This window comes from Strix uralensis, chromosome 9, assembly GCF_047716275.1.
Source record: "Strix uralensis isolate ZFMK-TIS-50842 chromosome 9, bStrUra1, whole genome shotgun sequence".
NCBI lineage: Eukaryota > Metazoa > Chordata > Aves > Strigiformes > Strigidae > Strix > Strix uralensis.
The window spans coordinates 25632969-25658319 of record NC_133980.1 but is presented as its reverse complement, the minus strand read 5'-3'; the positions used below and the strand labels follow the sequence as shown (position 1 = coordinate 25658319).

General features: G+C 44.6%; 1 protein-coding gene across 1 annotated transcript; it reads right to left on the bottom strand.

Moving 5' to 3' along the window:
• Positions 1-221: 221 nt before the first annotated feature.
• Positions 222-22156, bottom strand: KLHL6 (kelch like family member 6). The gene is made up of 7 exons (XM_074877796.1): positions 21823-22156; positions 16611-16776; positions 10674-11123; positions 8054-8291; positions 4472-4674; positions 3326-3539; positions 222-1240 (listed from the first exon to the last, which is right to left on the bottom strand). Exons 1-7 carry the CDS (start codon positions 22080-22082, stop codon positions 939-941), a joined length of 1833 nt encoding a protein of 610 aa, XP_074733897.1. The 5' UTR covers positions 22083-22156; the 3' UTR covers positions 222-938.
• Between the last annotated feature and the right edge of the window lie 3195 nt (positions 22157-25351).

Sequence of the window (25351 nt, the reverse complement as noted above, 5' to 3'; positions counted from 1 at the left end):
GGGAACAGTACCTGGAACTGTTTTTCTCTCCAGGAGACTGTTCTGTGAGTTTGCATTCCAGGAACTCAACACCCGTGAGAAAACTCCTGGGAGAGCACTGCCACCCAGTGGGGTTGGCGGGGGGGATGCCAGCGGCTGGGGGCACTGTGCCGGCAACTGAGAGAGGAAAAAGCCTCTCGGGCAGAACAGCAAACCACCCCAGAATAGAACAAAAGGGAAACTAGGTTTTGGTCTGCTTTATTAGAAAACAGCTACAATGAACGTTCAGTGGAACCAGATTAGCGTTCATTTATATTTGCAGCCAGTGCAGACTCTTTCTTGGGAATGACAGCAAGGTTTGCAAACTGAGATGGATTTCTTTGGTCACACAGAATTGAAAAACTAACAAAGTGTCTTCAAGCAAACAAACAAACAAACCAACCAGTTTTAGCTTAATCTAACACACCAACCACTGGAAAAAAGTACAGCCTCGGAGGAAATGACATTACGTTCGTTTCACCAAAGTTACAAATCTTTCATTCCAAAATGCATCTTCTCTTTTTCACTAGTAGGTGCTACAAATCCAGTTTAACACAATAAATAGTTGAACAAACTTCAGGACCAGGCTGAGCCAGTTCAAGCATGTTCCGGGGCAGACACAGCTGGGAAGTAAATTTCCCACCTACACATCACATTTCTTTGCCTGATTGGAGGTATTGTGTTGGCAGGAGTAAACTACAGCTGGTCCCTTTGTTTTTCTGTGTAGGGAAGGAATTAAGATAATTTAAGGATATACTGTACAGAGGAAATGCAAGGACTGAGCATATATACAGATACCCCCGAGAGGACCCCAGTGGCGGTATTTCCATCCATTGCTACCTGCAGCTAAAAACCACCATCACTGCAGTCTGTGTCACAGGGGCACGGAGGTATTGGGTTTCTTTGCAGTTCTCCTAAGGTCAGACAGAAACTGCCCCAGGCACAATCCTACGGATGTGCGTGTAAGACTTCCTGAGGGTAACGCTCCCGTGGTGAGACACCCCCCGAGGCAGGACACACTCTTCTGTCAGCTTCTGAGTTTCAGGGTCCCAGCACAACACTGTTGCAATGACTTCGTTCTTTTCATCTCGGCCCCCCGTGATAAACAGCTTGTTGTTGCAGGGTGAAATCCCACAACTGGCTCTCTCATGGGTGAACTGAGTCACCAGGCACCATGTGTCTTCTTGAGGGCTGTAGGAGTAGAGTGCTTTCATTGCCCCACCTGGAGAGGAAATGGATATCAGTTTGCACTGGCCATTCCTGTAAGAGACTTTAATTAAAACACCCACTTCAACAAAGCTCCATTCCTGACATTTGTAAGAATGATTTATGCCCCAAAGCTAAGAAAAAACAAGGTCACAGGATACTTTATTGTTTTGAAAGCCAGATCCGCAGAAGGACACTTATTGTTCATAAGGCTGTGGAATTTAAGGCCAGAACAAACTGCTGTGGTCATGCGGTGTGACCACAGTGCACCCAGCAACAGACCTTTCTCATACCTGCTGCTTCAGCAAAGGACACAACTCTAGAAAAATACAGTCTTGTTTAAAAGAGCTTAGATCATGAAGGACTAGGTGTGGTGAGCCATCACTATTAGAAATACGTACATGATTTTTTCACTGACTCCTCTAACTTCAGTGTCCATCTCTCCATCAAACCTCCTTCTGCATGGAGCTGACTGTTTTCAAAAGCCCCTTCCTCATTTAGGGGTTTGAACCAATAATCTTCTTACCAGTATGCTAAACAGAGTGACCTTCAGTTTCTCCACGTTTCGCAAACCTGCAGTCATCCTTCAAACCTTTTGTGCACCTTTTCCAATTTTGCAGGGTCCTTTTCTCTTGAAAAATGGTCAGTACCTCAATATTCAAGAAAGGCTATGGAAATATATTCCCTCCAGAGTGTACCAACAGCTAAATGGTTCTTACTCTGAAATTTGCAGGGACTGGATGTGTCTTCTATAGCAGCTGTATAGAATAGGGCTGGGGAAACCTTGAAACCAGGGTCTTACTGATAATGTGCAACAATGTCTGGGATCCTACCTGCTGGCAAAGTGAGCATTTATCTATTACAGTTATAATAAATGCTGGTTTTGACAATACTAGTCCAGTACTTGAGGGATGTGAGGAGTCACCTCTTTGTGAGGTGACTTAAACAAGTTTTATTTTCCAGTTGGAGCAGACTGAAAACATACATGTTGTTAGTTACAGTGATTCATCTGACAGTTGGTAATTCATTGGTCTGGGTAATGTGATTGCTTTGGATGCAGTAACCAAATGCTCTTTTATCTTTTAAACTTCAGGTGCGTCTGATTTCTATCCAGTTGAACTAGACTTGTTTCTCAGATAGGTAAACAATAGGTTTACTGGTGGATGTTCCTGTCTGAAAGATGCTGAATGAATGTAACTGGAGTATTGTGTCAATTTTTATCAGGAGTTGTATCAGCTAGCCCATAAGTCATGCCTTCTCCTTCTTTCTGTCATCCTGTACAAAAAGGGTGAGGTCAGTTCCTGTGCTGAGGAGAAGCACGAGGTATTTACATACACACAAGGTGCACCCATATATATATATATATGTATGTGTACACACATGCAGATTGTAAATCTCCCTTCAGAACATCATTATTTGGTGATACTCTGGCTCTATGCCAGCCCTCAGCACCATATTGATTATACTGTAAGTGAGAAACTTTCTGCAGGAAGACTGAGAGAGGGAGGAAGAACTTTTCAGAACTCCTGAGGAAGAAATGTTCCACTTTCTTTCTTTTGTTTTTTCCAGCACCATCTGGAGATGTGTGCAGGCTCTCTCCTCCCTCCACAGTTCAGCTCACCACCATTAAATGCTTGTTCTTTCATCTTTGCTTCCAGTTCTGGCAACTGACTGAATTAACCCCAAGCATGATCTAGTGCAGAGGTCTGGGTCTTTGGGTATCAGTGACTCCGCTCCTAGTACTCATATCCCTACATAAATCCTGTATGCAGTGGGCTGTATAATGCCCCTGGAGGGGAGAGGGGACATGATATAGCCATGAGGTCATGCCCTTGCCACTATGAATGCACCTTTAGGTGGCTTTAAGTTGTCTCTGGGCTAGCTCCAACTTTGCAAGACACCTGCCACACTAACTGGGAGTCTGACTTGGTGACTCTTCACTACTGTTTGTGAGTGTGCTGGATTCCTATCCCTCACTAAGATCAGTGGGAAGAGCCATCTGACCATTTGATTATACTCCATAGAGTTTGTGGGTAAAACTAACACACAGAAACAAGCCCTGCTGTGTCTAGACAAGAAGGACCATTAACACTTCACTTACCCACAACATAAATGTGATCACGGAAACTTGCAGCATTGATGCATTTGGCTTCTACCGGCATGGCAGCTTTCAGGCTCCACGTGTTGGTCGCAGGATCATAGCACTGAGTCTTGTCTGTCGCCAGCTTCCCGTTGGGTCCTCCCCCAATCACGTAGAGTTTCTTCTTGTAGCTCGCTGCTGCAAAGGAGCTTACATTGACCATGAGGGGAGCAGCCTGTGTGACCATAAAAAATCATTGGTAACCATCTGAGGCAGTTAGACTGATGTCTACAGAGCGGGAGCCTGCTGAATTTTAAGTCAGACATCCGTTTTAAGATGATCAGTATGGTTCAGAAGATGACATTTCTAGAATGTTTCAGCTTTTCTAGTATGTTTCAGCTTTTTCTTAAGACTGTAAAACCCATAATAAAAATATGCTCTGTTTAAATGCTATTATTACAATTACTTTATCAACAATTCAAAAGCTAGGAAATGTCAGAAATGCCCAAAATCTCCTTTACATACTTATGTACATTGAAAAAACACAAGAAACTTGTTTGTACTGATCTTTCTACTTGCAGCTGTGGTTGTTAGATTCTTCCACATTGCTTTGTATCATCTAAAAACTAGGGTTTGTATCTGTCATTATGATGCCTAATCTCATTATTTTCATGGATTAATTGACTGCCTAATACTCTCCTCTCATTGCTTGGAGTACAGCTAGTAGAACTGGGGTTTTTTTCAGCCTGTTTACCTTGAAACCTGTACTTTCAACTTAAATGTATAACCCATACCATATATAATGCACAGATTGATATACACATTACATCTATATATGTGTATATATATATCAGAGCAGTAGTTTTCAGCCTATACTCTGGTTCATGTTTACTATGTTTTTTCTCACTGATTTATGGACTACTATCTTTGAAAGCCACCTAAGAAAAGGAAAGTTAGCAGCAGATGTCTCACAGACAACGATTGACAGGCAATCCTGTGATTTTTACCTTCTAAAGGATGCACATTTCTATAGAAAAAATATTTAGGGTTTTTACAGACCAGAATTGTACTAGATCCTGTCTTGTTCATTTTTATGATTCAAAGCCCTAACTTTTTCTAATTAAAATGTTCCAAATTAGTAAAATGTTATGTGATGCAGCATCTTACCTCTGACCAGCAGTTATGAAAGGGATCATATGCTTCCATGCTGTTGATTCTCTGCATGCCATCAAACCCACCAATGGCGTATACTTTGCCACCCAACACAGCCATTTTATGCCTCCATCGCCCAATATTTAGATACTCAATTTGTATCCATTTGTTGATGGAGGCGTTGTATTTCCAGACATCATGCTTTGTTTCTTTGCCACCTGCAGTGTACATGACACAAGTAAATATGATAGCATAGCTTGTATTTACTCAAAATCTTCAGTATGTTTAAATTTTAAAATGTTATCTCACAACAGAAAATAAATCATTGGTACTTATTGTTAGCTTCTTAATTACCTACACCGATAGCCTGGTCCTGTTATACCAGATGAAAATTTCTGCATTTAGCTTACTTAATAGTGAAGGAAACTCTGAACAATTTCTGCAACTAAATATTCAGTAAAGATAAATCACTGTTCCTCACTTCACCAGACCACAACCCCTTTCACTTTAATACTGAGTGAATGACCAACCACACAGCATGGTGATATGCAGGAGATTTTTGTGCACCACTAGGGCTTTGCAGAACGCTGTAAAGTGATAAATAAATAAATGTGATTTAAATAAGATAGTGGAGGATGCTGCAGCTGGTAGTGCCAAATCCCTCGAAGACAGGCCTGCACTGGGGAACTGAGCTGCCAGTTTGTGCAGGGTAGATCCAGTCAGCTAGCCTAGTGGTTTACACAGTAAAACAAAAGACCTGACTCTGAGCTCCTATCAACAGCAGTCCTGCATGACATGTTAGAAGTTTTACTATTCAACCTTGGGACCATACGGCTGGGATCTCTTTTTTGTACTGCTCCTTTGGGTCTCTTTCTCTACTGACTTGGATTTGCTTCATATTTATAGATTGAAGGTCAGAATTGGACCCTGCAAACTCATTCTAGAGCTGACTTGCAAGTGAATCTTTACTCATGCTAAAGCGAAGAGCACTTAAACAAGCACTTTTGTTTGCATATAATTTTTGGTGTAACTGCAATACAAATGGATCTAGTTAAGCCTGAAACCACATTTACAGACTGGGTAGTTTATTCCATCATCTGCGACCTGATTAAACATTTGCTTCACTTGTGAATATACTGAAAAGAGAATTCATATTCCATTAAGAAAGTGTCTGCCTTCATTGGTATTCTGTACCGCAGCCAGATCACTGCAAACTGATGGAGCTCATCTCGGGGCCAAATAACAGACTGAATAGGAGATAATTAGCATGCTAGAAAGAGTCGTTTGTAATGCTTTTGTCTCCGTATTTTTCACATGTATGTGTTGAATTTTATTTGCACTCAAATAGCTGAAGTGGCTGAAGGGCCTGAATGCAGCATTCATGGTTACAATGGGGCTGAGAGGCTGCAGGTGTTCCCCTTACCCTCCCTTGAAATTTTCTTTTTACATGAGCTTGTTCTTTCCTCACAGGCTGAAACTCTGGTAGGAGCCTGAGCTCTACTGGGCGGGAGAATTTGCTGCACATCAGGGAGCAGGGAGAGATTTCTAGAGAACTGGAGGTTTATTTTGTTTCTGTTCTTTCTCTAGACGACAGTTCTTTCTAATCTGAGGAAAAATTGTAACCAAATTAGTAAAAGTACCAGAATGGTGAGTGATCACTCATGCCATTTTTAGTTACACTACAAATGTAGTGTTTCAGTCCATCCAGTCAAAGCATTTAGACTGTTTGGGGAAATGGTGATCTAAAAATAGTCATAATCTTGTGCAAATGACTTTCCTATTGTTCAGATACTAAAAGAGCAAGGAAGACTCCAAACTGTACCAAGATACTGAGGGAAATGAGCACATGGGAGGGGAGATCAAGTTAGGAAAGATGCAAGTCAAGTTAGAAAAGAACCAAGTCACAGGAGCTAGAAGAAAGAAAACAAGAGTAGAAGGACATGCAGGAGGAGGCAGATGTTTAATCAGTATTGAGACACTAATAATTTGGTTTAGCTGGAAAAAAACTACTAATGACTTTGGTCCACTCAGATTTTTATTTGAGTGGGAAGGGTGAAAAGGAGAGAGAAGGAAGGCTAAGAGGGAATGGAGAGAGGGAGTCAAAGATATGAAATTAAGCAGAGAAGGAAGAAAGAGGACCTGTGAGAATAGCAGCAAGAGGAAAGCCAGTTTAGACTCACCATAGCAAGGAAGGTGTTAGCCTGGCCGGGAGGTAGCCTGGATAGAGCATAAAAGAAAAGCAGAGAAGAGACACTGGAAAATATGTCAGGAATAAAAGGAAGCAAAAAGTCTGTGACCTTGAAAAAGAGGAAAGGGTAAAAGATTAAAGGCAAATGGAAAAGAGATCTCTCAACTCAAGGGTGTGAAAGTGTGAGGGATGTTCCCTAGTTGGGATGTTTGACTTATGCTCCCCTCTACAGCTAACTTTTAACAGAGGGTCTGCCACCAGCGTATGGTGGGCTGAAAGGAAAAACCTCCTTTATCTATAATCAGGGAAGGAATAATCTAATTCTTATCCCAGTTATCCCAACTTTAAATTGGAATAATAAAAATATGTGGATTCCCAAAATAAAGAATGCAGTGTAAGATATTTGAATAAAGGCAATGGACTGCTATTCATACTTAAGCAAAGCATTCACACTTTAGCCCTCCCTTCTCCTTTCTACTCTCCTGTTTAAAGTAAGCATAGAATTCGGTGGGTGACTTCGCAGGAAAATGTATCCTACCCATGGAGACACTGCTCTGTGTTGTGGTCTGTAACATGACAGTGATTAAAAGCTTGCTGTCACTTTTCCTCTGGAAAGCAGAACGAGATCATCAAACTTGGTTTTGACAGGTCATCAAAAACAGCTGTCAAACTGACTAGTAAGCTTGAGGTTAATCTTTTTGATTATCAAAGTAAAAACTCCGTAGCTCCAGGACCAAACCCCTACATGGAGCTCAGCTGTATTCGTGTGAGAAGTTAGATATGTCTCCTCAGCTCTCATCCTGAGGGCCTCAAATGGGCTGTTCAGACCCATGCTGTGTGTCTGGACCATGGGGTTTCATCTGGCTTTGACAGTTAATATTGCCATTAGCAGGTAGGCACTTTTACAGTCCTGTCTGATGGCTGTTGAAGTGCTCCTGAAAATGCAGTTTTCAGGTAACAACCAAACAGCGGTTACAGTTCCCTGCAGGTTCTTGACAGATTCTTGCAGAATGAGTCAGATTCTGGCAGGATTTTGCTTATGCATGTGGAGCTGCAAATAGTCTTGTTACAAGAAGATCCTGCAGCAATTATTCTTCATTTTATGTTTGGTAAACTGTTTTCAGGGGCCCTTCCGTGACCATGGTCACTGAGTGTTTAGTGTGCTACACACATGTAGCCGTGCATATAGATGAATATCATTTGCAAAGGCATCCTGTACTAAAGCCAGGGCTAGGCAGTGTCCTCACACATCCAGAGCTTCTCTGGAGCCTGTTCAAAGCCAAAGCATTAGGAATAGCTGTAGTGCTTAATTCTCCTAAAGCTGCCTCAGTCATGCTCTCAATAAAAGCTGGAAAACATTGTGAGAACCCTCTGCTTCCCTCTTCCACTCCCGAAGTCTTGTTCCTCACCTGATATGTAGACTTCATTTTTTAGCGTAATGCATGCAAACTCCACCCATTTTTTATTATCATTCTCCGTCTCCTGCTCCGTGATTGGTAATTTTGCTACTTCCAGGCGGCTTCGCCTCAAAGGATCCAGGCAAGTCACTTCTGCTACAAACTTCTCATCTTTTGTACAGCCCCCTATGATCATAAACACCTCAGACTGGAACTCGTGCATCCTGGGCTTGGTTCTTTCTGTAATAATCTAAATGCAAGCAAGACAGAGTGAGTACACAGGGCACTTACACCTATGATTACAGAGAGGTCTGGTGACCTTTTTTCTGATTACTTGTTTTGCAAATCAGAACTGGCTTACATCAGCTGAACCAATTATCAAATGCTCTCTAAGTTGAAAGCCTGGAAAACATGCTAGAAGCATCCAGTAGAAGTTGCTGTATCCTTCTTTCAGCAGGATTTCTCCAACACTGGACTTAGTTGCTTTTGCCTACCCGCTAGAATCCCTTCAGATCCTCTTGGGAATTCTCAGGGTGGCACCAAGAGCTATGAAGGTGAGCACTACTGACAAGGCTGGGTGCATGTGAGGCAGCTGAAAAGGACAGGGTTTATTTGGGCTGACAGAGTGAGGGCAAGGTAGGAGGGCCCCAAGGTTTGTGTATGCCCTGGGGAGCTTGGAGAGAGCAAGATTGAAGTTAGCACTAGCAGAAAATAAGTGCTCTCATTATTTGTCCTGATGAGATATGTTAAAGTGTCAAAGCAATAACAATTCTCAACTGTGAGGTTTTTTTATTTGTTTCTTTGTTTATAAGCCCTAATTTTAAGCCAAAATTAGAAGATTCATTTAAAGCCAGTACCAGGCTCTGAAACGTGGTTAGCTCTAATTTACTGCCTGTTGGCTCAGTTTATTGACCAGGTCTTTGTTTCAGGGACACTAGAAAAAGTCACTTCCCGGGTAGATGTTCACCAGGAGCAAAGAATGCAGGGAGTGCTTGGAAACTTGTGTTCTGCTTGGAGGAAATAGTTGCAAGCAAGTGGAAATGAGTACATTAGTGTCCTGAGGGATGCTGGCTCTGTGCTGGAGGATAGAAGAAATAACATTCTCTATCCTCCCCCACCCCCAAATTTTTCATACTGGAAGAAATGCAGCGTAAAAGACACGGGAAGCACATAAAGTTGTTCCTCTGCTTATGCTGTATCACAGGGCATTTGCCAATCTGCAGACCCTCGAAGTCTGCTGGGAGAGGTCTGCAGTAATTGCAGCTGTTACCCTCTGCGTGCCCCAGAGAAGCAGGCACACACAGTTTAAATGCTGTGACAGTAGACAGCTTGCTTACAGTTTTACTTCTCTTTCTACTTTTAACATGTTTCTATAAATTGGCATAGTTTATCTATATTAAAAATACTATTTACACAGACATAAATCTTTTGTTTTCCCTATGTTTAGCAAATTATTAGGCACATATTTTTAAAACATCTGTCCCAGAACTTGCAAGCTTTCAGAAATCTGTTTTTAACCTGTCTGTCACCATTGCCAAGCGTCAGCCCCAGGGAGGATAGCTGGCAGGGCTGCCTCTGGCGGCTGCCTCTTTGAAGATGAGTGTAATGAGAGTTCAAACCTGAGCAACACTCCCTTTATCTACCCCGCATGGATCTGACAGCACTGTTGAGTGGGGCAAGGCTTCCTCGAGGAGTTCCCACCAGACTGGCTGGCACTGCCCCAGTTTGTTGAGTACTGTCTTGCACAGTCACAGGCACAAAGAGCCCTTGGTCTGCCCCCCACTGCCAGTGACACATCCACTGTTAGCGATGGATCCACAACATGCTTCTGAGGGCTCCTGCCTTCCTCTGGCTGAGGACACACACACGTTTCCTCACACACTCACATACCTTTGCTCCTGTTGTGAAATCTGACCTCTGGTTGCTCTCCCCTCTACCCCATATTTTGGGCCAGGAGATGTGATGGATACCTAACTTCCCAAAGAGGACAGGCAATTGAAGAACTGGAGATCCACCACAGCCTACCTTGAGCAGGCAGGACAGGACTCAACTGGATGTCAGATGAACCTGTCTCTGGGTGCAGGGACCTCTGCAAATGAGGAAGATAGGCAGACGTCTCCTCTGGGAAGAGACTGTCTTCTTCATGGGAGGTTCTCTCTTTGTGAAACATTTCCCCCCATAAGTAACAGATGGAGATGTTACATATTCAGATTTGAAAGGGTCATTACAGATTGTGGCACAGTTTAGCGAGAAAATCGTTCTTCCTTTCTTAGGCTTGAAATAATAGCTAAGAGGGTGAGGTGTCGGGAGTAACACCATTTGCCTTTTTACGAGGAAGTCCCCTGGGGTCTTTGTTTAGCTGCTCAAGTGTGTGTATGAAGGGTCAAGCTCAGATGTTCATAAACAGGAAGCTATACACTTTGTTTTAAAACAACCTACCAAAACCTTCTAAACTCTGTATATCAGCAGGATAACTGGTGAGGCTCACCTTGACTTTTCAGTAGCACCAGTTAATGAAACTTCAGTGTGAGTACCTTTTTCAGCCTCATGGTACTGCTCCTTCCGATGGGATTTTTGAGCAGAAGCATGAGACATTTAGAAAGAGCAGCAGATACCTTACTTTCTTACTCACCTCATTGCCTGACAGATGGTACATTCTTGCTTCCTGGAGCAAAGGAAAGACATCTGGACACTGTCTAATGAGTTGATCGGCTTCAACAGTCTCTACAAAATACCAGGGGTCCAAGAGGGGCAGCCGAACATTCTCCAGCACGTATGGCAGGAGAGGAAACCTTTCCGACTCCTTGTAACGAACCCAGTTCATTACAGTTTCGAACACCTGTGCCTCTTCTGTGACATAGAGGTCATCACTCTTCAGCGTGCTGCAGAGAATGTCGGCCGGCAGTTCCAGGAACTCCTCATAGTTCAGGACCTGGGTGAAGTTCTGGATAATGTAGTTCTGCACTTGTTGTTTCAGGCTGTGCAAGGAGTGGGCATCAGCCAGCCTCAGGATGCCAACGCAGTTCTCTGGCTGCAGGGCCTCAGTGAGAAAACTGGCACAAGCATCTACCATGCGAAGGAACTGTGGACAGAACAAGCATGTGTAAGCGCAGAGCGGTTACTTGTATGACCATATCACAGGAGAGCTATGGAGCTTTTGTGCAGTACAGCAAAGGGCTGGGGGAGACAGGAAATCAGTCATATGAGGACAAGTATGTCCCAGAATCTGCAGTCTGAAATGAAAAGTTTTTCCTCCCACTGTTTTTTCTCCCTCTGCATCCATACTGCGTTGCTTTTTCTCCCTCTGCATCTTTTTCCCTCTTGCAGGACACAGAAGACCTGTGACAGTCATGGATTTTATTTGTTTCACAAAAGTAAAGGGTTTCCTACCATTCCCCTTCCCTCCATGAGATCTCAAAGCACTAGCAGCAGTTACACAGCACATAAGGTCCCCAGGCTTCAGATGTGCTTACCCTGCCTCACCTTGCATGTCAGCTCAGATCGGCAAGGAGGGAGTCTGGTTTTAGGGTGCACGTGGCTCCACGGTCTGCATTTATGGTCCCACCATCCAAAAAGTGTCTGAGGCCTTGCAAGGGTGGTGGAAAATGCGTGCTGAGGTCTGGGGGGTTTGGGCCAAAGTGTGACCCCCCCAGAGTGTATGGGCATGCTGTCCTGTACTGGAGTACATGGCAGGAAGAGATTGACCATCAGCAAATCTTTGAGCTGCCTGACAGCCAGGGTTGTCTGGCAAGTGTCTGTTGAGGGGGAGGCCTTCGGAGGTTTTAGTGACCTTTGTTTTCCTTGTCATCATCATTGGTTAAAAAAAGATAGAAGTGCATTTTACACACAGAATCTGCTTAATCAAAGAACTTTCCATGTTTGCATTCAATAGGGCATCACAACTGCTCTCATTAATTTCCTTTGCACAATAGCCCCACTTGAGAGTCCCAAACGTGCAGATCCTGGACCACAGATGTCTGCAGAGCATTTGCTGTGACCTATGGTGCGAGCTGGGTTGCTGGTGATTATTCAGGAATTGGGAACTAGTTTTAGGTAGAACTGATAAGTTACAGTGCTTCATCCTCTGTTTTCCATCACCTCTGTGATTTCACATATGGATAGGGCACCAGTATTTCATGTTGCTTTTGCCACCGAGCAGTGCAAACAGCGACATACAGAAAGATGGGTCAGAACCAATGCTGTGCATTTCCGTCTATGGTTTGTGGGTCCTTTTTTCCATCCAGTGTCTGCAAGCAAACCATTTTAACTCATTCTGTCCCACGGGAGAGAGTTGCACAACAGTATTTTAGGGGCCAAGAGGAAGCGAAACATTTTTAAACACTGTAGTATGTAGATTTGTTTCAGTAATTAGGGTAGAATCTTCCAGACCAGGCGCTGTCATGTTGACATATTTAGACTGTTTACCAGAGCCGAGCGATCACAGACGCTGTGTACAGACTACCTGGTTCCTGTTTTACATTTAGATGTGGTCAAGAGTTTAGAGAAATGCAACAGACTGATGAACAAGGGTACATGAGGTCTCAGAATATGTTGCTGCCGTTGTGATATAAATATGTCAGTGGCACACCGTGGCACTGCAGCAGAGCTCGGCGGCCCCTCAGTGCCTGCCACGCTCGCGTTACTTGTTCTCTGGGCTAGCACAAGGCTAACACTTTGAACTCACTAGTGCACTTCCCTGAGGATCTGAAAGGACTTTGCTAACACCAAGTAGTCCTCAGACCTGAGGCAGATTAAGCATTAGCCCTTTAAAAGTTGGCAGTAACGAGATGCAAAAAAACCCCAAAATTTGCCAAGGTCACTAATCAAGTCATCCACAAGTCTGGGAATAGACCCCAAAACGACATTCTCATCAGCCTACGGCCCAACCACTGTAGAGTGCTCTAATTATTTATACATGGCTTGTTAAGAGCGATACTCACAAGATGACACCAGAGCGTTTTCTCCCAGGCGGTGCACACCGGCACCACTAATCACGCGGGGTAGCTGTGTTTGTGGCCAGACAGATGCAGAACTGCAAGGTGTGGGTGTGAGAAACGTGCACCGCTGAGGGCTGAGCCAGAGAGGTCAGACCACTTGGGAGCATATCAAAGCAGGACTTTCCCTGGCTGCTGCTCCCCGTCTCCATGCTGCCCTGTCTCCCCATGACTCCCTTCATTTAGAGACAAAACTCCCCTCAAAAGTCCCCCAGACTTGCTGAGCACGCTTCAGTCAGTCCCATGAGAGCAAGTGACTCAGGAGAGCACCCAGAAGGAAAACACCCCTGAGCCTCTGCTTCATCTGCTGTGATTTTTTTTGCAGAGCTCTAACTTTTCTTCTTTCCCTTCACGACTACCCCTCCTAATGCCACCCCAGGCATTTTAAAAGCTCTGTTTCCTGGGAACAGTTTCTTCAATAACTGGGTCCTTCTCCTAATACCCCTTTGAATCCAGGGTACTTGCTAGAAACATCCCATACGCTTATTTGGCCTCCACTTGGCCTTCTCTCTGAATAATAAAATTTATTCTCCCCATTTAAGTCCTTCCTTGTCCCAGCTTTGATTCAACTGTCCAGCATAAACAGTGCCAGCAGCCCTGCCTCCTGCTGTAACCCCCAGAAAGGGAAGGGAGCAGTGGTTGAAAGGGCTTTTATTCATAATCCCTCTCTGTATGCAGCGCAGTTCAGGGTCAGATCCTGCACCCCGCAGCCGCGCTGCCCTCGGCCACCCGCTCTGCCAGCGACCACAGGGGCAGCAGGTCCCGGCCCAGCAGTAGCACCCACGTCCCAGGGGAGCCCCACGGCAGGCAGCCAGCCGGGCAGTGAAGGGGCACAGTGACCCTTGTGGGGTGGCTCTCTGGGGAACTGACAGCTTTAGGAGCCTGGGAACAGATCTCCAACCTGGAGCTGCCCTGAAGCCCTTCGTTAGCAAATCTCACCTTCCTGGCTGGCACGGCTGGCACTGCACAGTGGCTGTGGTGTAACTAACACTGTCCTGCCACAGCCACCCTGGCTGTTCCCTGCCAAGTGGCTACAGGATGGTTTTCAGTTATTGGCAAGGTATTTTCCTTATAGTGTCTTGCTCATGAAAAGTGGATTAACATAGGGATGAGAACTGCTTTGGGAGTCATTAAGACCATCGGGCTGGTGGTGCTTCAGCTGTGCCCCGGGGGCAGAGCAGAGTGTGGCAGCTTGGGGGCATCCTCCACTGCTCCCACTGCAGCTGGCATCTCCATGGCAGTGGCCATCGCAGCCCTTTGGGGCAATCAATACTGTTTCTTTTACATCTCCTCAGGAGCTTGCTTCCCTCCCACCACCTCTTTGCTTTCACCAAAGCAGCTGATGTGGCCCCTCACGCAAGCTGTGCTGAGGGAGTGGGGTAATACAGAGGTTCCTGGCGGGGCAGGAGGGGTGTAGGCAGGTCTGAAGGTTGTTGTTGAATTACCACAGGGGAAGCAGAGCTCTCTGCCACAGCCCTGAGAAGCAGCTGAGATCCTGGCCCTACCAAGAGGTGAAAGGATGAGCTGCTCCCCAGGCAGCGTGGGTGGCAGAGGGTGCTGGGCTGGATCCAGGGTGGGCCCTGGCCTTGCGACCATGGTGGCTGGGCAGCCGCCAGCCCAGACAGGGGAGTGACTACTGAACTCATGTGGCAACTGTGCTCTACGTGGAAAAAATTTGTCTGGGTCACTTCAGGGTGAGGCTTAGCTGTTCAGCAGCTCCCTGTTCCAAACCCTTCACCTGCTTCCCCCAGGAGGAAACCTCTGTGCACAAAGCTCTGTGCACTGCATCAGGGACCTCTCTCAGTCACCTTCCACCTCTTCCTGCTGTCAGTTTTGGCTGCATTTGGTCAAAACTTATTGTAAGGGACTAAGGAAAGGCATAATTATGTAAAACTTTTTCACAAATACTTTCTAGAGAAAAGTGGAGTATCTATATTGGAATATCTAGAACTGTGCAAGTTATTTCTTTTTTGGCTCTTTGTCAAGTCTGAGAGATTGAAAAGAGGCACTGCCAAAAATTGTTGCTAGTCAGATAAAAAAGTTCTATGTGGAATTTGCTTTTCTCACATGTCATTAATTGAAAAGGAAAGGATTTCCCAAACAAAAATGTTACAATAAATTGCAGAATAAATCTTTTCAGCTGTTGATATATTGAAATTAAACATTTGACTCTTTCAGCTGTTTCTTTTTGTTCTTCAGCATAAATAGCAGAGAGAAGCTGGCAGAACGCTAGTAGTTACTAAATCTTTTTTACACAAAACACATTTTCAGCCAAAAACATCACCCATGTATAATGTGAGGCTTTAAGGCCTTATAAATCTTCATAGTATCCAAGACCATTGCAGTAAGACTTGGGATCACTGCTTTTAGTTGAATATTTCTGGTTTTTTAGGTTTTGGTAGTTTACTGTTCTTGCTCATGGCCCCCTCACAATTTTATCATTGCTCTGGCAGTGTTTGATAGTTTTCTTAAAGCACCAGCCTTAGGAATCAAATTTAATCTTAATTTTAATGAAACCTAGGGAAAAGAGGATAAAATATAAGTTTACATTTTTGATGATTTCAGAAAAAAACACCTGAGGAATGACCCTAAGGAAAAAAGGTTCAGAAGAAAATGAAAAGAACACGAAAAAGTGTCCTGAAAAATGAACCAAAAGTAACCTTTGAGTGCTACCGTTTGCAGTATTGGTCTGCTGAAGATGTCTGTACATTACTGCACTCCAGCCCCAGGCAACATTAAAGCTACACCACCTTTTCTGCGTTACCTTGGGGCGCACTTTGTGATAACTTTCCCTTCTCTCCCCACAGCAAGTACCAGCTCCCATTACCCCAAAGGCCACAGGTTCATTTCAGAGCAAAACCTCCCGTGTAAGATTCAAGAATCTAAAGTTCATAATGAACCACGATGATTATGCAGTCAGGTGTTTCTTGCCTTCCTTAATGAAAAGACTGGACACACACATTGGCTCTTGGCAGGTTACGCTGGTTGCAATTTGTTAGCAATCTGCAACTTGGTACCAAGGACTGCAATTTGGTAGACCTCACAGGTGATTTACAGGACACGTGAATACCTCATGCACCAAAGGCTGAGTAACACTGCTCAAGTCTGACTCCCCACAAGTCACAGGTCATGACTAAATCCCTTTACATCAAGAGTCCTACAAAGGAGGATGCTAACTGTGGCTGGTGAGCCTCCATCTCAAGGCAATGGAGAGGGAGAGACAAAGTTAGCTCCCTGCTCTGGCTGGCCATGCCAGCCACTGCCCACTAACTCTTTTGGAGGGTGGCTGCCCTTCACAGGCTGACCTGAACCTTGGGGAGCACTGTCCCAGCAACACAATCCTGCTGCCTGGCAGGTGGCATGTGGGAGCAGCTCTTGGAGGCAGAGCCTGGCTGTTTGCCTGTTTGCATGGCACCCAGCACAGCAGCACTCCAGTACGTGGCTGTGTAAGTAAATATGAAACAAAATGCTTCCAGAACCCATGAAATCAGAGAAGTTTGGAGTGAGTTAACCAGGGTAAGACATGGTGTTGCCAGAGCAACAAGACTGGATCAGTGCGTTTGAGTTATCTGTACCTGAAAGAGGCTGGCAGCTTCCAAGACTTTCTGTACGTTTTGCTTTGTGATGAGCATCTTGCTGGTGTAGGTGTAGTCCAAGAGTATATTCATGGTTTCTGCATCAACTCCTTTAAGTATGATCTTCTCTTCATATTTCTCTCTTAAATCATTGCAGAACATGGCCCTGAAAAGAAAGACATTTATCTTTTACTGCATCCCAGCCAGGATGAAGCATTCTGAAAACATTTGGTTATATAGATTTCAACACAGAATACTCTGATTGCTTCATATTTTATGCAATTAATCCTGTAGCAAAGTAACAAGGCAAATACTTTTGTTGCTTTCATACTTCTTTACTCATGAGTTTGATAAGGCATGAACACAGAGCTGGACTTTACAGTAGGCCTGGAGCTCCTTGGCAGCAAAAGGCAGCTGGGACCTTCCCTGAGTGCTCTGTGTCTGGACTGATGCTGCAGAACCGTTGGGATGTCTCACCGGCCGGCCGCTTACAGACTCTTACTCTTTCTGTTTCTTGTACAGGCCCTGCTCATTAAGCCCAAACCTCCTAGCCACCAGCATTCTCCACATTTTGCTAACACTTAGCACATGTACTTCATAACCCTTGGCAAGGTCAATACCCCTGTGCTTCCGAGCTGCAGAACTCTGCTTAGACTGAACCCTGAGGGCCAGACCAGATCCACATGTCTGACAGACTCACCTCTAAGCTTCCCAACATATCTTTGACCCCATTAATACCAAGGACGGGCCAGGAGAGAACGGCTTATGGATTTCCTTCTAATTAAGACATTTCCTGTGCTAAATTTTGGGAGCTTATGGTAGGATTGTAGAGTTGGTACCTCTTGGCTGGAGAAGTACTTGAATAATCATGAACTAGAACTACTGTTGGACAGAAAGTGCCGTGATTTAATGTGTATTGATACCACCTCTTCTTTGGTGGATAATACTGCCTTTGAAAGGCGACCACCACACACACCTTTGGCACTAGTCAGATATTTCATGTGGGATATAAATCAGAAATTTCTCTAAGAGCTATTTAAACTCATTTTGCATTGTGATAGCTGGAAGGCAAACACACACATCTTCATCTACATTTTCAATTCATAGTTTTAAGTATTTCTTCCAATGCTTTTGATTTTATTTAGGAGTTTCATCAGTCCTGTCTTGTTCACTGCATTCAGAGAACGAGATTTCACATCATTTGGAATCTGGCTCAACACATTAGAAGTATGTGAGTCCACTTGTAACTGCGTTGGTGAAAACATGTGCAGATCTAAAGTGTAATTAGAAGCGCTCTTTACCCTGCATACCAAGTGCTTCTTTATTAGTCATGTACAATGTTGACAGGACAGTGCAACCTGGGAAGTGGCTAGAGGTCCAAAGTTAGGCCATGCATTTCTTGTAAAAGCGGTGCCAGAATAAAAGCTGTCTGATTGACACATCTTACTGGAACCAAGATGTAAACAGTTTTTATTGCAAAGCAGTTAGGCATGGTGAATGGCAAACGGATGGAAGATACCAGCTGCTTGTTGCTCTGAGCTACCTGTTCCTTGCCTCAGAAGAGATTTTATAGCAAGAGAGAGCTGGTATTAGTTATCTCAGTGTATAAAACTGCTTTTTGGATAAAGAGACCTAACTTTTGAGTGGGAAACTTGGGCAGAGAAGTTACTTGTCAGAAAAGATGTTCAGCCAAAATTCTCATTTTCCCTTCAGAGGTTTTTGATTCATGCTCTGCTCCATTCCACGGTCCAGTTTCTGCTGCCACTGAAATCATAGTATTTGAAAGGCATTAAGACAAAATGCTCCTTAACTTCATTGAGAGCAAGGCTGGGATTCTCCTTAGCTCCTCTCCCTTTGGCAGTGTCAAATGTTGTATGTCTGGGGCATGCAGGAGGGTGGCCATTTGAAAACAACAGTCCTCAGTACCCACTTCTCCCTGGGAATGGGGTTTCTGCACTAAGAGGGAGGTTTGTACAAAACAGCCGTTTCAATTGCATGAGATGGATAGGTGCCGAATGCTTCATCTGAATGTAGGCCGTTGTCGGATGCAGGTGTTGTCTGCTCTTGTTCCTTTTATCTCTTAAATTGGTGACTCCAGTCTTGTATTTAACCATCCCTGTCGGGGTGGTGAGAGCACTCATTTCTGTCCCACAAAGCCGGACTGTTTGATGGAGGTCAGTTAGAGATATCCAGCGTTACACCATTGCAAGGCTGCTCAGAAACCAGCCTCGGGATTCTAGTGGAGGCTTTTCACAGGGATCATGTCCAAGTGCTTTCACCTATCTGTCTTCTAATCTGTGAAATTGCGTTACAGCTGCCATCCACTCCCAGTCTCATAGGATACAGATTCATGTAACATGGCTGCAACCTGCAGAAGTCACACCATGCTCTCCCACAAGTACTCCTCTCTAGATGGTGGCAGGGCTGAATAGGGCAGCACTACCCAGGAGAGCTGACTCCTGTAGTGGCTTTCCTTCTGTTTGGATGGAGTGGACCTCACTGCCACCCTGCGTGCGACCGGAGGGAACACCCTGACACCACTCAGGACTGATCAGGCTGAGGTGCTCTCCTGGGGATTAAAATGCTGTTTCTGAACCTTTCTGTACTTACCCAGAGAGGTATGTGATTATTTTCTCTGGGGCTCTAAATCCTTCAGATGTGGCAACTAATTTCATTGTCTGTTTCCCTGTTTTCTGTCCCTGTTTAAACTAAGCCTTTGAACCAACATTTACTCTAAGAAATGCACATCTGAAGTGAGGGCCCGGGGTCAAATTTAGATACCTAAAAATGAGTGAACTTAGAAAAAACAGGGAGAAATCTCAGAGAAATAAATACAGGGTTGCAGTTCATGAAACACTTCTTAAACACCCACGCACACTGGAGTGCTTGTGCTTGGAATTATGAACCTCACTTCAAACAACCGTGCTGGAGTTTGAGGATGCTCTGGAAAATATTGCTTCAACCTGTCCTGGCCCCATTCTCCCACTACCTTGGGCAGTGCAGGAGTAAAGAACTACTGCTCCACCTTGGTCAGCTTGTATTTCTCATCTCTGCTTTGCTACCTTTATCCAGGTAAATGGAGAGTTAATGCTTTTATGTCTATAGATGCAGGATGTGTCAGAAGTCTACTAGTAGTCTACTGACTCTCAAGAAGTGCTGAAGGAAGGACTAGAAGTTGTTCACTTTGTTTAACTGTGTTTAAGTCAGCTGCTATAGATTGCTTGCATTGTGGCTCCCAACATTCAGGAAGGGGGTTGTGTAACATGTTCTTGCAGGGGAATGAAGCCCGTGACTCACAGGGTCCCTTTGCTTTGCTCCTGTGCAAGGGTGTTAGAGGCCCTGTAATAGCATGGGAAGTACTCACAGGAATAATGTGATTTAAGAATTTCTTCTTTCTTTGGGTCCATGCAGCTTCTAGTGAATTATGACAAGATGAAACAAGCCTCCCTGTGAGTAGCAGAACTAGTGAAGCTCAGTTCCCTGCAGACTTGCGTCCTCCTTTCCCTCTTCACAGTAACCTCAGCTTCCCCTTCCTGAGCCCTCCATTCTCTCTCCTTACTCCTCTCGCACACATTTTGCTGTCCCTCTCGGGACACGCAGCTCTGTGCTGGCTGGCTGTGCCCGGCCGAGCCAGGGCAGTGTGTGCGTTGGCTGGTTCTGGGCCCTGCATGTGTTGGCTGGCCAGGACACGGTGCTCATCACCCAGCCGAGCGCCTCTGGGTCACAGTCCCGGCATCTCTCCTCCGCCTAGCTACTGATTTCCATCAAACTTGTGGGCACTTGAGATTTCCACCCTCTGCCAAACGTGATTGAAACTAACCCAAAGAGTCATGACAAGAGGCACTGACAGACAGGCAGACAGTGTGATATAATTAATCTCAACACCGTGGGAAGCCAGGCCAAACACGAGCGCGCAGGGGGCAGACCCTACGCATGTGTGCAATTGGCTTGGGATGAGATGCCCTCCAGCCAGGTATCCCCCTTCCTTCAAAGGGACAGGCTGTAGCTCAGGGCTCAGTGGAAAACCAACCAACAGTAGTTACTGGAAAACTGTATTGCCTGTTTTTAACTGTTGAAGTCCTTTCTGACTGCATCACCTTTCCTCCTTGTGGAAGAGGAAATTTTTTTTATCAAAGTATCATTATGGTAATTCTGATTTTATTTTGTGCATCTGCTTTCCTTCCTGAACACAATGTTGGTAAGAAATATTTGGGCATCTCTGCTTTTAGCTGCACATTTTCACATATGCAGTATATATAGTCTATCTGTAGAAATAATACCTATCTCTGCATATTCACAGACACAACCTCTATTATGAGATGATAAAAGCAGAACTGTTCTTCCAGGCACTACCAGCAAAGTTTACTAGACTCCATTAAAATTAGCTTTCCACTCATGTCACAAGTGGTCACAGGTTCTTTTTTCTCATGTTTCCTCTGTAGCTATTCAGTCATCTGACCACTTTAGCAGTAAAAAAAGAAAGAAAAAAAAATCCCAGCCATGCAAATGTGATTGTCTAAATGATAATGGAAAATCTGTGTTAAAACTGATACCGAGTTCCTCTGTGTCTCTAAAATTTGTTTTTGCTGGCCAGTAGTCTCAGATAGGCTATCTATTGTAGTAAATAGTAGAAAGAATTAAAAATTCAAGAGGACCAGAAGGGGGAGGTGAAATAGTAAAATTGCTTTCAAGGAGATATTTCCCATTGCAATTGAGTTTTGGTAACCCTAGGAAAGATGGAAAATTCCTTCTCTTTCCTCCCCAACAATTTTATGCCATATATATTTTTACCACAGAATGGTAATGGGAAAAATTATCAAGTTCCACAAACCCAGTCCTATCTCAAGAAAAATACCATGTGATCTGAATGAATATTCCTCTTTGCCTGAATCCCAAAGGGATGATACAAGTGGGTACAGATACTTGGTTAAACCACCATTTTCTCATGCACTTCTCTGCCAACCATTCTCCGTTTCTTTGCATGCCTCCAGCGGACTTGCTGAGTGCTGGTATCAGAACTCTGGCAAATCCAAAACTTGGCACCTGCCTTATTTAAGTCTCCAACTTTAAAAAAAGAGTGGAAAGATGTCAGGAATTACAGGCTTACTTCAAATTTGCAGAGTTTAGCACCCAGTTTACACTCCTTGGAGATCTACAGTTCAAGCCTAAGAAGCAAAGTAAGTTTATTGGGTTTGTTTCTTACATGCCTTACCTGAAATAATTGCTTGCTGCAGCAAGGACCACTCGGTGACAGGAGAATTCCCTGCTGTCCACACACAGGATGACATCTGTAAGGGAATTTTCAAGCCGAAGGTTCTCCAGGCCATTCTGGAGCACCAGAGAGAGGCCCGTATCATCAAACTTGACCTTTTCACCACTCGAGACTTCCACCAGGTCCCCCATTTTCATCAAACACTCATTGTCCAAAGAGATCTCGGGCTCCTCAGAGCTCTTCTCCAGTGTGTCCCCCATTTTCTGGCCAGCACCGTCTCATTCTGTTGGTGCTTCAGTCTAAAAAGAGCTCCTAAGCTTCAGACCAGTCACAGTGCAGAAGTTGGGCGGATTTCCTGTCCAGAGGTCTCTGCTTATCTATAGCTGTCACACCCACATAACAGGAAGCCTTGCACTTTCTCATCCTGTTAACACAAACAAAGGCTGGGTTTTTTTGGTGAATTTCAGGCAGTATCAACGTGTTTAGAAAGGACTTAAGATGCCTCTGGATGTGAGATTACAAGTGACAGGGAAGGCCTGCTTCCCACCCTCAAACCAGTCCCTCGCTGTTATCTGGGTCTGCTGGTTGTAGTGATAGGTGCACCATATGGCTATCAAGTCACTCCTGGCAGACTGGGCTGCTAAGGGGATGAGGGTATTATTTTAAATTTCTTTTTCCAGGTATGTGATTATTAATCAGTGAGATGGTTTGGGGTTTGGGTTTGGTTTTTAATAGTATGCTCACATATTCAGAAGGCCCTCCAAATGGCTGTTTCTGTCCCTCACGACATGTTAGATGACAAACATTGGATGGCTTTTCTTTAAGGTTAAATCAGCGTAACTCCCTCCAGGACATGGAGCAGCATCAAAGATCTCACAGCTGATGGTCTTCAGGCCACACTGCTGGGCACAGTGATGTCCCACATGGGCCCGTGCAGCCAGTGCCACGTCACCAGCTCTGGCTAATAGTGGAAGCTAAAGGAGAGAGCCTAGGGAGCCATGTATGCGTGCTCATCCCCACCATCCTCACTGCTGAAGGTAGCTTGAGTCACATCTACATCTAACTTGCAGTCCCCAAGATAAGCACGGATGGTGGTGGGACTGTGGGCTGGGGACCTGGAGGTGGGGATGCGGCAGGGGAGCGCTGGGGCTGACCCTCCAGCATGACAGGAGCACACAGAGCACAGGGCTGAAGGTTTCACTCTCACCTAAGACTGAATTGGATCTACCTGGACCTTACCTAGATGAGAAGCTGACCCAAGATGGCTGAGATACTAAGCCATGCAGCCTATTGAAAGTAACGGGGTAAATCCCCTGGCTCGCTTAGGAAACTCTCATGCTGTGGAGTTTGAAAATCACACTCCCCCTCCCCCTGAGAGGAATCCAGGTCTAACCTCTAATCTGGTAGCTTGAGTGCTAACTGACCTTGTCTTTGTGATACTTACTTCTAGGAATCCTTGTTTTGCCAATCCTCATGTTTTTATTGTGTGTTTGGTTTCCTCTTTTGCCTCCAGCTCTTACAGATGAACTCACAGTGTTAAGGGAAGCTTGGCTTAGAAGAGGGAGGTGAAAGCGGCATTCAGAGACAGCCAGATTTAGAGGGTTCTTGTATAGGATAGGGTGATCAAGGGGGAGGAAAGCAAAAAATCTCCCTCCTGCTTTCCCCTACCTCCTTGGGTTTTTCTTCATCTTGTGCAGCACTTTGGCTTTTTCCTTTCCCAGCTGATGTAAATGTGTTCCTGCTGCTTTTTGTGCTAACTTTTGTTAATGAAAACTTGCTTTTTTAAAGTCAGTCCCATCTTTCCACCAAGCGCTCCTCCAGGAATACGATCAGAAAATGAAGGAGAACCTTCAAAAATATCAGGTGTGCTTTAAAAATAACAATATTTTAAGCCTATCTTGGGATAGGTTCTCTTTGTTTATCGTCATGGCTTTTGACCTTAGGGAATTCATCTTATCAAGCTTTCCTCTGATGGTGAGAAGCTTCACATTTTCTTTATCTGTTTAAGTGAAAGCTGAGATTCAGCAGTGATCACTTGATTCCAGCTGCTGAAGCTTTAAACAAAGCATTCATAGTTGTGAAAGTTGAAGTAAGATTGTATTGGCTGTGAGTGCTGGGAACGGAAACCCTGTAGTAACTAGGTCAGTTGATAGCTGTGGTATTGCCAAGGTGCTACCTATTAACTGCACTGTAGAAAGGACCTTCACAGCTCCAGCAAGTGTTAACTAGTAGTAGCAGTGATCACTATCTGCAGTCTGTCTTGTTCTGTGCCATTGCCAACCCATATGATGTATTTTTAACCCTTAATTTATTTTTTTTTCTGCCAAGCACCTCCCCTCCTTTCTTCTTCTGTCGGTCTGTTTTTATAGGGCTGCCTAATATTTACAGAATCCCTTGCTCAGGGATTAATCCGCAAATGTAGTAGCTAGTTTCATTATTTGGACAAGCACCAGGGCAGCGCTGAGGTGAATGCTGTGTCTTTGCAAGTATAAGGGAACAAACCCAACATCAGGGAGCTGCTTGCCTCAGCTACTCCATCGCCCAAGACTGCAGCAGCAACACATTATTTAATCCTGGGGAAAATCCAGCTTGTTACTTTATGGTAGCAGCTTCCAAATACATTCTTCTTTTTGGCCTTTAGAAACTTGTTCTGGTGGCACTCCTACTGTTTTTATTAAAAAATTACCTGCTAGCTAAATGAACCACTTAATCTGCTAAGAGCTGAAGGCTTGTCTGTTCATGACATCTTTGTCTATTGTCTTTTGCTTACGCATACTGAATTGACCTATGTCGATTCTGTACCAGCTTCAGATAACTAGCTGGAATTACTGGCTAAATAATGTATATGCACACTTCTGTCACACAGTAAATTTACATGTATCATCACAGACTACTGCTGGTACATACATAATCTCTGTTTTGTACGTTTAGTGAGCTGAGTTCAGAGACTGCTTTGCACCCTTCCCTGACCTCCTTACCTCTGCATCCTCTGTTACCCTTGATCATGCTCCCTGCTTAAATGTTGATCTGTAGCCCACACCAGACCATTTTCAACTGTCTGTTCCTGAAACCAGCATCTCATCACTGTGGCATTTCAGTACTGTAAAGCTTGACCATGCCAGGTGAATCTGCCCAGACTGGCCAGGGGTCCTAGTGTCTGTCTTGGAGAGTGAAAGATTCAGGCAGTCCCTGGGAAAGTCATGGACATTGGGCCATGATTAAGAGGAGGGCCAAAAGAAATCACACCTGGGACACCCACCAACAATGGATCAAGAGCAAGGAGCTGAGGCATTCTTAAAACAAAGGCAGAAACCTAGAAACCTGTTTCTGACAGTTCTTGTTACTTGTCTTGCTTCCCACAGTCCTAGTACTTCAGCTAACAGAGCCCTTATGAACCTAGCAAGTCTGAGGGGGACCAGCAAAGAAACATTGAGCATGTGGCTGCAGTTGTACCAGCACCACCTTCCATTTCAGAATCTGCTCCTTGAGCCTTCTCATATCCCTCCCTCTAGGCAGCTGCAGTTGTTCA